This window comes from Glycine soja, chromosome 11, assembly GCF_004193775.1.
Source record: "Glycine soja cultivar W05 chromosome 11, ASM419377v2, whole genome shotgun sequence".
In the NCBI taxonomy this organism is placed as follows: Eukaryota; Viridiplantae; Streptophyta; class Magnoliopsida; order Fabales; family Fabaceae; genus Glycine; species Glycine soja.
The window spans coordinates 1,119,224-1,132,526 of NC_041012.1; the positions used below are offsets into that span (position 1 = coordinate 1,119,224).

Below are 13,303 nucleotides of genomic sequence, written 5' to 3' on the forward strand. Positions count from 1 at the left end.
ACATTGGATAAGGTTTGAAGAATATCATCGAGAAGAATTATGCTTTAAAAATAGAAATATCAATGCGCCACATAGAATTATTTGACAATTTTGAAGTTGAATTTCAGCAGTTGAGAGTATCTTAGAACTTCTCAGTGGTAATTATGCTTTAAATCTTGAAGTGCTCAGCCTAAATCTTTTGGAATTAGCCAACATTGATCATTATCATGTCTATGGTTTGTTAGCATCGGTATGATTCAAAATTGCTCTTGGCTATTACAATATGCGTTCTTCCCATCATAGATAGTTGAATGATTTACATTAACATTTACGACAAAAAGGGGGAAGAAATCAAGTTTGGCTGATTTACTTTTACAAGGTTTCATGAACTTTTCAAAGCTGATAAAGCTTCCTTTGTTGCCGATGAGATAACAGCGTCTGAAGCATTTGGCAGATAATAATACTTCCCTGCAGTGTAAAGTTATTTTTATGAATTATTTTTTTTAGATAAGCGTTATTTTTATGAATAATAGTTTCTTCTATTGCAGATACTAAATACATCGATTCAGTAGAATTCTGGTACACAAACCTTGGGCAACTCTAGCAATCTCCTTGGCAAAACCCGTTGAGACAAACTTATTTTCAGTGTCGATGACAAGGAGAGACATTCCTGCTTTATATATCTTTCCGGCCACCTCAAGAATTTCATCCTTTATATTAAAACAAAGTTAACAGTTAGTTCGGACTCAGTCAAGTTAGAACTAAACAAGTAATATTATTTAAATCCTCCCAATTCGTACAAATTTCAAAAGATCATGACTAAATGCTCGCTAAAAAATTAAAGATTAAAAATAATGCATAATGGTTTGCCTTAAAATAAAGGAGACAAGAAAACATTGATAAAACGTATTGTTTCTATCTCACATGTTACTAATCCTCCCCACGTTCGTTACAAAATGGTAAAAATAGATAATGGGAACTCAAAGGAATGGTGTAAATGTACACTAATTATATTACTAGAAAGAGCATTACCGCTCTTAAATTTAATATCATTGGCTTCCACACTGCACTGGATAACATGTTCTAAAAAGTTTTAGTGTCAGAAAATGGCTTCCACATGCCATTGGGAATTTGTCATGATGGCACCCACATGCCTGATCCTTGATGAGGATGAAGGTTCATACTACCCCTTTCCTTAAGCCCCAATCGCTAACCCTCGTGTACCCTCCCCCAACCCTCACCAACCACCACCACACACAAAAATGACAAAACAGAAAATGGCAGTTAAGGATCGTGTCATTTGAAAGTAATTATGAGTCCAATGACAAAGCTTAACACTACCTTCAATTCTTGTGCTGAAGGTTTTGGGGCATCAGTAGCTGCGGCAGCTTCAGGGTCAGTTGACCTTTTCAATGATATATTGGCTCTGCCATCAGTGATTGCAACAATCATTATACGTCCAACGTCACCACTTTTCTCCGCATTTAGTCCAACTCTAACAGCCTAAATATTTTCATAAATAAGAATTAATAAGCCTAAAAAGACTTAGCTAAACCAATTAAAATGTGACCCGGAAGTCATTTATGGACAAAATTCCATATTTGACACGTGAAAGATGAAACTAGTATCAGGAGGAATTTTATATGAAATTATATAAAGAATTCTCAATCAGAAAATACTGCACCACCAAAAGATCAAAACTGATATTATCCATCCCTTCTCGAGTCTATGTGCGTGATCGTTTTGATATTACCGGTGATACCTTTTTCCTCAAAAATGTCAATATTTGGAAATCATTTAAATTTTTTTTTTGGTCAGCAAATCATTTAAAATATTAAAAACAGGTTCACAGTAATATAAGTCGAAGTCCATGGTTCTATAAATTTAACAGTGGTAAAACTTTTTGTTCAAAACTTCGAATATATTAACGTAATAAACATGACATGAAAAAAATCTGCAAACCGTTGTAAGACCATGAGCAAGTGGGGACCCTCCACCACATGGAAGCCTTTCAAGACGTTTCCTTGCCATTGAAATTGATCTAGAAGGTGGCAGGAGAACTTCAGCTGCATCTCCACGGAATGGAATTATAGATACCTATTTAACAAGAGCAATAATTATTTGAAATAAGATTATTTAAACAGCATCATAAAAATGAGTAGTGCTTTCTGTTTACTCCATATCATCAATTAAACTCTATATGTTCCATTATAACGGTGATTCTGGTTCAAGGATTTGCAATGGAATCAATATGCATATCATGGTGGTATCTGTAACCAGAGCTATGCACAGGTTAACACTGAAAACAAGTACCAACCCATGCACTAATTCTCCATTAGGAGGGTATAACAAGTCTCTTTTGTCAAACTACAAGTTTTGTCTTCTGTATGAGAATTCATACGTGAAACCTACAGGGGGGATTGGAATGTGTAATTTCTGAGAATAATTTTACACTTCATTTTCATGCATAAATCAATTATAAATATTTTCCTAAATTTTAAAACATTACATGACCTACTCACCTGATCCCTGCTTGTATAACTTTCAGCCAGAAGCTTAAGTGCTGCACCTTTTGCATTCTGCATCCTGTTCAATGCCATGCTTCCACTTGCATCAACAACAAATATCACCTGCAATTATTAAGATTCCAAAATGCATAAAAGCTTACCACAGACAAGTTCAATATTTCTTTATCATTGCTTTCATAGCAAACTTCACGGTTGACTACCTTTGAGATTGAAATTATATTCCACACTAGCCTAGTCAAACAAAAGTTTTTGATATGAAATTAATTCCTCTGGCTAAATACGGATGCAATAATATTGACATTTAAATCCTATAAGAACATAAGAACAGTTCAATTACTAATAATCATATCAACAGTAAGACACCTTTAAGGCTTTGCATAGCTGCAAAACAATTGCTAATTAGACGCAAGCATACAGTAAGATGTATGCAAAATTATAAAACTATTTTAAAAAATAAAATTTAAGAGGATAGAGATAATAGGACAAGAATAAGAGGATGATAAGGAAAGATGAGAACACTTTAAGAAATAGGATGAAAACAGGGGAGTTGGAGAAAATATAGAAGAATAATTCTTTATATTTTAATTTCAAATTAATTACTGTAAATGTGTACCATTTCTGAATGAGAGAACAATCAGAACATACGTACCAATGCTCCTGCCTTACGTGCCATTCTCTTTGCCCTCATGTCCGTTTTCTCCACAAATACCTTTCTATTGTTTCCAGAATCTTTTGCCCTTCGCAATTTTTGATAAGGTGCAGCAGCTCTAAGGGTTGCATCTACAGCTAATCTCTTTACAGGGCCCTACAAACATTAACAGCATTTCTTGTGGGAAAAAAAGCCTATACAATACGAGCGGCAATCAAAGACAACTAGTTAATGAGAATTGCAATAGTCAAATTATAATACAGATATAAATGCAAGTGAATACAAACACAGATCAAATCATTCAATTATACAACTGAACAGCATTCATTAAAATTCCTTGAAATATTTTGCAACAGCAAACCAGCTATATTTGATACTAGCTCTTTCAAATATAGGACAAACAAATGGGGTTAGGACATAGGAGTACTAACCTTTGGAAGCATGGGCTTGATGTATCGGCCTCTATCCTCGGAAAATATAACATTTTTTGCCCTTCCAGCCCTCCCACGGCGTCTCTGTGCTTGTTGGGCAAAGAAGAGGAGTTTTTCATCTACCAAGCCACCTTCAGCATCAAAGATAAACTCTTCAGGTAATTGTTCTTGCTGTTGTTCATTCTCTTCATCCTTGTCATCCTGTTTAGAAAGACAATATTTAAAATTTTATAAGTACAGCAAGGTGGATGTAAAAATTAAAAGCATCGATGAACATTACTGTTGAATTTAGATTGAACCTAACTCAACCTCAAAAGTTAACTCATACGGTGAGAATTGTCAAGCCTTTTATAAGGTTTACTTGCACCAAATCAAATAGTCGAGGTATGATCTCACCACATTCTGCTCATGCTCAGGATTGGCCATCTGGAATATAGATTTTGTGGGACTGAATTTTTTTTATATTGCACTAAGAAAGTCATAGGTCTAGGATTGCACAAGGAAAACTGCACCAGGTAGATTTTTTGGACAGTTGATGGTAACCCAATATTAGATCTAAGATAGGTAATGATACAATCTTCAATTTAGGTTGAGCCTAATTTAAGCCAAAAAGTTAACTTATGAAGCGAAGATTGTCTAAATCTTTACAAGCTCTATTTTGGCTATATCTGTAAATATGGGATCTCAACTATTTCATTCATGAAATCTTATGCACATAAGTCCATAGTCCATACACAAACATTCATTTTAAAAGAAAGGAAACCACAAGGTGACAACTTGACATAGATAATATTCACCAGTAAATGGACCAAAATCTAATAATTTTTAAAAAGGTATTGTCCTAAAAAAAATATTTGAGAGATGGTTTAACTCAACCTCTTGTTCTTCCTCTTCATTCTGTTCTTCGCCTGATTCTTGATTTTGTGGAGGAGGCGGAGGGGGAGGAGGCTGGTTTTGTTGATCTGGTGGGTTCTCAGTAACGATTGACCGGGGTAGAATGACCAATTCTACCTGTATCAGAAAATGTATGATAAACAATTTATCAGATAGGTTCTTTATTATTTCAAAAAGTAAAATAGCGAAGTATGTAATGAATGTTATTGGGATGGGTTTCTACTAATTTTACTAAATGTATTTGATCAAAATTCATTAGTATAAATATAAACTATGATCAAGTTAGGATATATCATTCAGTTTTCACAAATCTTCTCTCTCTCCCGCATACACAGAGCATTAGAGCTAAGTTCTAAAGCTAGGATAAAACCTTAACCTTCAGCACCTCCTTCCAAAATAATGAAAAAACTATAGAAATTATGTACCAAAATCTTGTGTTCAAACTTCAAAGGAAGCTTACAGCTTTTTTTAGGTCATCCACATAAACCTTTTCACGTCCCTCCAAAGCAGCTAAGCACTTTGCAACACGGGCAGCAAATAGCTCAGCTCTATGTCCCTGTTGTTCGTAACAGGTATTCAAAATTATCAATCAACATGACAACAATTTGCAAACTGGCTTGATCTCCAAACTATTGCAATGAGTGATAAGTACAACATATTAATTGTTGGTTTTTCTGTTGAATAAATAGAGTATTTGTAGAATGATAAAGTGTCATGTCACAATGTTTTAAATATTTGTTTTAACTCTCCCAAGGTATCACCAATTCAAAATTTTGAAATTATATATTGAAGCAAGAGATCTATAACTTCTATCTCTTTTATATAGCCCAGTTCTTCCTCTCTCTTGCTCTTCACTTTGACAAGTATAATTTACATGCCCAAGACTACTTAGACTAGCACACACATATGACATCAAATATACTCAAGAATTATTGCCAAAACAGTAAAACAGTTTAAGGGAAGGAAGAACCTTATTTTGGCATAAGAAAGACATGTTATTTAATAACCTCAACTCAGCAATCAGTATAATGAAGAGGGCTAGAGAAAAAGAACATACTGTTTCTCTTAAAATTGAAATCCGTTGTTTGTCTCAAGCATACAAAAAATTTCTTAAATTTACAATGTACAGAATCACCTAAAAAGCCAGTAAAACCTTGAAAGTAGATCAGATAATTATGAACAAAATCATATGTTGCAAGCTATAATAGGAAGCCTATCAAGTGAGAGAACTTTTATTATGGGAGTGAGAAGAGTGAATCATGACCATTGTATCTAATCATAAAATGTTTAAGATTAAAAGATCAACTCATGTGACTTTTTTAAGTGGTCATATGATCATTAAATAACTTTTGAAGTGGTTATGGTCCGGATTTACTCCTCTCACTCTCTCATATAAACACTTCTCTCACTTGATACCTCTCTCTCTCTCTCTCTCTCTCTCTCTATCTATCTGTCTATCTATCTAGCTATGCTAGTCCCATTCACTTGGATGGTTTGAAGCTTCAGTAAATGATTAATAATTTAATATTAATATAGCAAAAATTTGGAAGGATGTTTTTATCCGCAATTAGCAGATAAATGAAGCAATCAGGAGCTGATTTAATTCACAGAACAGCAGAATCAATTACTTTCCTTGAGAGACAGTAAATGGATGTAACTTCTGAATATCTGTTGCGTACATCAAATGTGCCATATAAAAAGTTTTTTCCTAAGTGTAGAAAGAATTGCAGTGAATTTACCTGGCAACCGCCCCGTAAAGCTTCAATAACCAGGTATTTTAATTGTTCTCTGTTAAGAGTAACATCTTTTAGATACTCTCTGGCTAAGATGATCTGCATTAGGTAATAAATATTAAGCAAAGCTAAACAATAAAGAAATTATAATAGCAGAGGGAGTAGAGACTAGATCGACATACATTATAAAATCCGTAATTTAGTTGTTGAGTGTACAAAATCTCATAGGGGACTCAATTTAAAAACATAGAATTTTTATGCATTCCTCTAGGTCCTACACTCCTACCTGTCTATCTTTAGCCCCATTCGTTTTGTGAAAATGATGTAATGAATGTGAACCTAATTGTCATGTTTACAACCTTACAGGATAAGCTTATGTAACTTGTATAACAAACAGATCTCTTTAAGGATCCTAAGTTAGTAGATTAGCCTTAAGAATCATATTTGAAATAAACCAGTCCTAACTCAACTCCAAAGGGTAGCTCAAAGGGGGGAAGATTGCTCGAGCCTTAAAAGGAGTATTTTGGCCACACACCTAGTTAATGTGGGACATCTTAATACACACTTGCACATCTAGGATTGGACATTTAGAACATGAAGTTTGCAAGACCAGACATCCATGAGTAGTTGAAATAAGAACTTGATAGACTTTGATACCATATTAGAAATTGACCGAGTCTAACTCAACCTCAAGCTAGCTCAAGTGATAGGATTACACAAGTCTTATAAGAACTACATTGGCCATATTCCTTGTTGACGTGGGACATCTTTACAACCTCGTGCGCATTGGCCCAACATCAAAATTAGATAGGCTCTAATATCACAGTAGAAAAGACCGGACCTAACTCAACCCCAAAAGATAACTCAAGGAAGGGGTTTTCTACAAGCCCTATAAGAAGTATTTTGACCATATTCATACCCAATGTAGGACAACTAGATGGTTAACTTTGCAAGAGTGGACATTTGGAGCATGAAGATTGAAGACTAGACATCTACAAATGGTCCAACATCAGGACTTAATAAGCTAGCTCAAGGGAGGAGAACAGCCCAAGCCTTATAAGAAGTATTATGACCACATTCATAGCCTATGTGAGACATCTTAACAAATACTTACTTTACTATTCATTTTCCAGTTAGCAGACTAAAATTAAAAAGGTCTATGACTGTATGTTAGGATGAATAAGGGTGATTACAGGGGAATAGAAACTGGGTCAGTTTCTGCTGTGAACAAACCAAGTTCAGTTCAAGTCATTGACAACTGAAGTAACAGTTAGTTAGTTAGAGATTCTAACCGAATTAGGAGAGGGAACAAATAGAAGGAGGGAAATAATAGAGATTGGTTTGGATTTGGAGTAGAGGTTGGGAGGAGAGAAAGTACTCTTGGATTTCCTGGGGTTGAGAGATACCTATTTGTAACTCGTTTTTTTTCACTTCCCTCTTGATTCTGCAATCATCCTAATTCAGATTCAAGGAGATTGATATTCAATAAAATTTCTATTCATTTCTATTTTTTCTTCACCTTTCTTATTCAGTTTTTATTATTTCCCTAGTTAACATACCTGAGTTTTTGCATTGTCTGTTTCCTCTTCGACCATCTCAAATACTTGGCTACTGTTCTCCTGAAACTCTGTGGCAATTCCAACAGCTGCAACACGGTTTTCAAAACTCATTGGAAGATCTGCACTGCAGAAGGGTGCATCTAGAAATAAGAGAGGTGATCAAAATTTTGATAATTCATTCCATTAAATATATATTGAGTCAGGTTTTCTTTTACCCATTTAATCTTTTTTTATTTATGGTAATTTATGAAGTTTTTCAAAGGGTCTTTTTACCACGTCCGATGCTAGAAAGAGAGAGAGAGAGAGAGAGAGAGAGAGAGAGAAACAGAAATAAAATAAAATAAGATAACAAGGAGCAAAGAGGGGGCTGGAAATGGAGGCAGAGAACTTGTAAAAGAATTTCATAAATTGAGGACAGCTTCAGTGTGTACAGATGGTAATAGAATGATGGTTTCCTGGCATTTTTAATCAAACTCTAAAAGTTGCTTATTTGGCATTTGAATTCGTGAGAAAATTTCCTATTTCAGGAAATGCTTTATCCTACTCTCCCCATCCCCACAGTGAACATCCTTTGTGAACCAATGGGAGGCTAAAAAAGTTGATTACAGCAGTACCTTAAATTAATCGCAATGCGATCCAGCAGATGTTCACGAACAGCACCCTCTTCTGGGTTATAGGTGGCAATGAGAAGGGGCCTGCAAGGGTGCTTGAAACTGATCCCCTCTCTTTCAACAGTGTTTACTCCTTCAGTCAATACATTGAGGAGCAAATTACTGATACCCTCATCCAAAAGATTAATTTCATCAACATATAAAACACCTCTATGAGCTTCTGCAAGTAAACCAGGCTGGAAAACAGTTGTGCCTGTTTTCACAGACTCCTCAACATCAACCGATCCAATGAGTCTGTCCTCTGTGACTCCAAGAGGAATCTGAAGTATAAATAAACATGTTTTTTTTTTTCAGTAGAAAAAGAATTTCTTCACCGACAGTAAAAAGAAATATGATCTTGAGTGACTGAACATAATGAAATATATGTAAAGCTTACTTTGTGAACAGTACCTGAACAAAGGGAGACTTGATAATACGAGTTTTAATATTTCCAGTAGAATCATATTCCAGGCATTCTGTAAGACCATCTTCCCACCTACACTTATTAACCTCTTGATCTATAAATTTAAAATAAAGGAACAAGGGAAAGAGAAGAATCCAAGACAGTTTTTAAGTCAAAGACTCAAGGATAAAAAGGAAAGAAGGGATGAACAAAAATTGCTTCATCCCAATCAAAAAGATAGGAATGCAACAGCTTCCAAGGGATTTAATATTGCTAGTTCTAACTACTAGCCTGAGTTGGTATGTCTCCAAGATGACACATGCAAATTGAGCAAACGAATACACAATAAGAACAATTCACATCATCGCAGCATTATCAATTATGAATGACCAAATCATATTCCACTGAAACAGTATGAACAAAATCACCCCCATAAGATTAGAACATTGATGTGTTCCTCCCTTAAGATCTTATCTACTTTTATGACATAAAAAACAATGTCACCTTTTCATATTGGTTTTGCCGCCGCACATTAGAATAGTCAAGTTTTTTTACTTCTTAAAACTAGTAAACTTTTTCTTATAAATGGAAGAAACCAGTGACCTTACTCTTCTGGGCAGGTTGGATCCGCATTGGCAATGGAACCTTCTACCACTTCAATAGGAGGCAGTATTGCATGCAATCCACGTGCCATTACAGTTTTGGCAGTTCCTCGCTTTCCTGATATGGCAATTCCTCCAACCCCGGGGTCAATTGCACCAAGTAAAAGAGCAGTTTTTATAGAATCCTGCAAAACAACTGGAACTTGTAAGATTCATCCTTCAAGAGTCAAGAGTAAACCAAAATTGATTTGCATTTGCATATTTAGTCGTGAGATTGTTGAAATGTTGACTGTAAAATACTTCAAGGATAAAGATGACACAATTTAGAGTTATCTATCGGCCAATTTTCTCTCCTCTTCCATCATCACTTGAAATAAAATAAAAAAAATCCACGAACTGTTTAAGCAAACTACCTTTTTTCCTTTCTAAATAATAATCCAGCATAATGACGTTACATTTTCCTCTATGGAAAATGTTATATTATACCTTTCCAGCTTTCACAAATTAACCCCGAGGTAATAATTGATCATGCTTCCATAAGAAATTAAAATTGATAATGAAAAATCTGTAGGGCGAGTGATATTTAGAAGGCAATACCACATTGACGAATGACGAAGATAAGCAAGCACTTGTCACAATAAACAACACACTTGATGCAAGCAATACGAAGGAAAGAAGAAGCAGAGATTGTTGATTATTACTTGGCCTACAACAGCAGCGAGGGGGAAGTATTGTCTTCCGTAATTAGTGTCGGGCTTCTCCGAAGTAACCAGAGCTCCATTTTCAGACTGAGCGCCAACAATTGGAGAACGCTGGAGAATGCGTTTGGGTCGATAAGTAGAGTTGCAGAGAGAGAGACACGGTTTTGATCTCAATGAAGCAGCAGCGAATAACAGAGACTGAAATTGTAGGTTTGAGCAACAACCAGATGCTGTGTATGCCAAAGCGAAACCCATTTCAGAGAGAACGACCACTGTTTCTTCACTCAATCCCAACTTTCTTATAATCTTATCCCTTCTTTTCTCTTGCTTTGTTTTAAATTAAATTGTTTTCTAAACTTATCTCAGTATTTTTTTTTTACATAAGCCGCGTGTAATATACCGTTAGTTGTTTATAAACTGGTTCTGGCAAATCATTGTTAATTTTTGTTGATGGAGAGTGGTATGTTTCCATTCACACGCACTTCCTAGTTAATGGAATTGTTATATCCACTCCCGTCTTTTACTAGAATACTCCCTTTTTTAATTATATACACTCCCTTTTAACTAAGAGTGTGTTTGGAAGGTAACATGAAAATAAAATAAGAGATCAACTTTGTACTTTTTTTAGGGGATTTACATATTTTATATTTTTATTTAATTTAAAAATATGAGGTGCACCTTTTATTTTGTAATGTTTTTTTATGAATGGAAATGGCTTATGTGCCACCAAAAGAGAGATTATAAAACATGAGAGAAATTAATAGAAATTAAAAGGGCTAGCATGAAAAGTGGAAGTAAAAGAAAAGAATTGAAAAATGGCATATGAACCACTAAAGAATATCACAATATTTTTTCAGAAACTAGTGTAATTATGACCTTTGGTTTTGTCATGAGATCCTGAACTATTTTCACAAGTTTCAATCCAAAAAGACTTGATTATAGATTTAATTCTTGGTGTAAGACTTAGTCATAATTAAAATTCATTATTTTTCCCCAAGAATGCATTCTACAAAAAATCGAACTCAAGTCTCCTTTCATAAACTTAACATGTGTTGTCAACTGAGTTATACCTATTAAATAATGAGATCACAATATTGAATAGCCTTGTGAAATTCTTTCATGCCACAAGTTGAGCCCAATAAACGCCTAATCTTTTTGAATATGATCAAACAAATCCTTCAGGTCATCCCACAAAGCATAACAAATATGGGTGTGAGGATTATCATAAACATCAATCAAAAGTCAATATGACTGATTTTTTCAATGCACTTGAAAATGCACAGATTAATTGGAGTGAGATAAAGTATTCTCTTTCCATGAATTAGGCTTCTAGAGGCATTGATCGCTCATCAAAACCCAAGAAATTCACTAATTTATCATCTTCCTCACCACTCAAAAGAAATATCACATATAGGTTTCTTTTTCTGGTGAATATCAGTCTTTAAGGGTCTCACCTCTCCATTTGATGTTGAATTTAGGCATCCAACATTTGCATTCCTCGTATTCATATGTGCATGATCCAAAGGGGTCAAATTGTTAGACCCCACATGATTCTTTTTATTAGCACTTTGTCGTGTTTTATTGGCTTTAAAGCCACTAGGACGCCACTTGATGTTTTGTGGCCACGTCTCCTAATCCCGAAATCAATTTATTACGAGAGAAATATCTTACTTGGGGATACTATAGTGAGCTTTCCTCAATCATTAATGGCTTAAATGAAACGCACTGTTTCATTGAGTGGAGGTAAAAAATATGATATAATAATAAAGCATAAACCCTCCTTCCCCTTTATTTAGCACCCGAAAACCCCTCACCAAGTTCCTTCGTTCTTTTCTTTTCTTTTCTAACAGTAGAACCCTACTTCCCTTGTGCACCTCCATTTCTCTATTCTCATCGTCAACATCATTTCTCCTTTCTACATTTTTCCACTCATTTTCTCAATTGTTCTAAAACCCATTAAGTTCCCCACAACCTTGTGGTCCTCAAGCATGGAAGGAGATTAGGGTTAAAGGGAAAATACCCACATCCTTAAAATTTGTATATTTAAACTCTTTAAGGTAAATCCATAACTCATTGAGATATATGAGTATTTTTACGACATAGATTAGTTATGAGATATGTGTGAAGGATGGAAAAAATTTAAATAGTATAATTATTGTGATTTTCTTGAAACCATAGGCATGTTAAATTTGGAGATTTTATCCAATCTCTTGTTCTTTCAATTTTAATGCTTAGATTATGTGAAAAATAAGATGGTTGCTCTACTTAACAACATTGAAAGGCACTGATTGTGTTCTCTTTGGTTGTGAGTAGCTAATCTACTTAGTGACACTTTTAAATTCTTTTAGGAGAAGCAAATAAATTTCAAGATGTTCTCTTTTGTGATCTTTGATTCCTATAAGTACTTGAGAATGAAGTAAAATATTTATTTTGCTTGATCGAATTTTATTCTTAAGATTCTTAATGGTTTTGATAATGTATTTAAGAGGTGGAAATTGATTTTCTCATTATGAGTTTGTGATTGATTTTCATTTGCTACAATGAAGAGATAATGTAGCCTATGAGTCAAATACTCATCGTGTATATTTATTTGTCATTCATTGGAACAAAGAGAGAATATAACTCATGAGTTGAATATCCATAGTTCCTATAAGATCTGTTCGCTGGAACAAAAAGATAATGCAACATTCGAGCTAAATGTTGTAGTTCTATAATTATCATTCGTCAGAATAAAATAATGCAATCTAAGAGTGAGTTATATTTATTTTGTTGTTATTTAATGTTATTTAAATTCTTTATGGATGTAAAAATCCGCTATGCTTGCTCTCTCCTTCTTGTCCACTTTATATTTAATGCTCTCACTAAGTATTTGTGAGTTACCCTTTTTTTTTTTTTCATTTTCCCCCCTCAAATATACAAGTGGTTGAGTAGTTTACTTCTTGAGATTTGTCGACTTTCTCAGTAATTTGTTCATCTTTTTTGTAAGCCTCCATTGTGTATGATAGAGAAGTTTTTTTTTATGTGACTTCAATATAATGCAATTATAAGGATAAAGGTAGTAATAGATATAGAAAAAAAAATCCTTTATTTTGAGATGTAGATGATCCTATTTTATAAATATACTAATGATGTAATTATGTTGTTTTGAAATACTTTGATGATTAGTATGTATGA

General features: G+C 34.3%; 1 protein-coding gene across 3 annotated transcripts; it reads right to left on the minus strand.

Moving 5' to 3' along the window:
• Positions 1–77: 77 nt before the first annotated feature.
• LOC114377486 (magnesium-chelatase subunit ChlD, chloroplastic-like) lies at positions 78–10,445 on the minus strand. 3 transcript variants are annotated; one of them, XM_028336013.1, is made up of 15 exons: positions 10,130–10,444; positions 9,435–9,613; positions 8,835–8,919; positions 8,388–8,704; positions 7,774–7,897; positions 6,221–6,313; positions 4,942–5,037; positions 4,464–4,598; positions 3,588–3,788; positions 3,157–3,312; positions 2,502–2,609; positions 1,942–2,076; positions 1,321–1,482; positions 569–689; positions 78–447 (listed from the first exon to the last, which is right to left on the minus strand). In XM_028336013.1, the coding sequence occupies exons 1-15, from the start codon at positions 10,382–10,384 to the stop codon at positions 362–364; spliced, it is 2,253 nt and encodes a 750-aa protein (XP_028191814.1). In that variant the 5' UTR covers positions 10,385–10,444; the 3' UTR covers positions 78–361. The 3 variants fall into 3 exon arrangements, with proteins under 3 accessions (XP_028191814.1, XP_028191816.1, XP_028191815.1); XM_028336015.1 differs by having other exon boundaries at positions 8,835–8,941; positions 10,130–10,443; XM_028336014.1 differs by lacking the exons at positions 78–447; positions 569–689 and having other exon boundaries at positions 1,342–1,482; positions 1,953–2,076; positions 10,130–10,445.
• Positions 10,446–13,303: the final 2,858 nt, after the last annotated feature.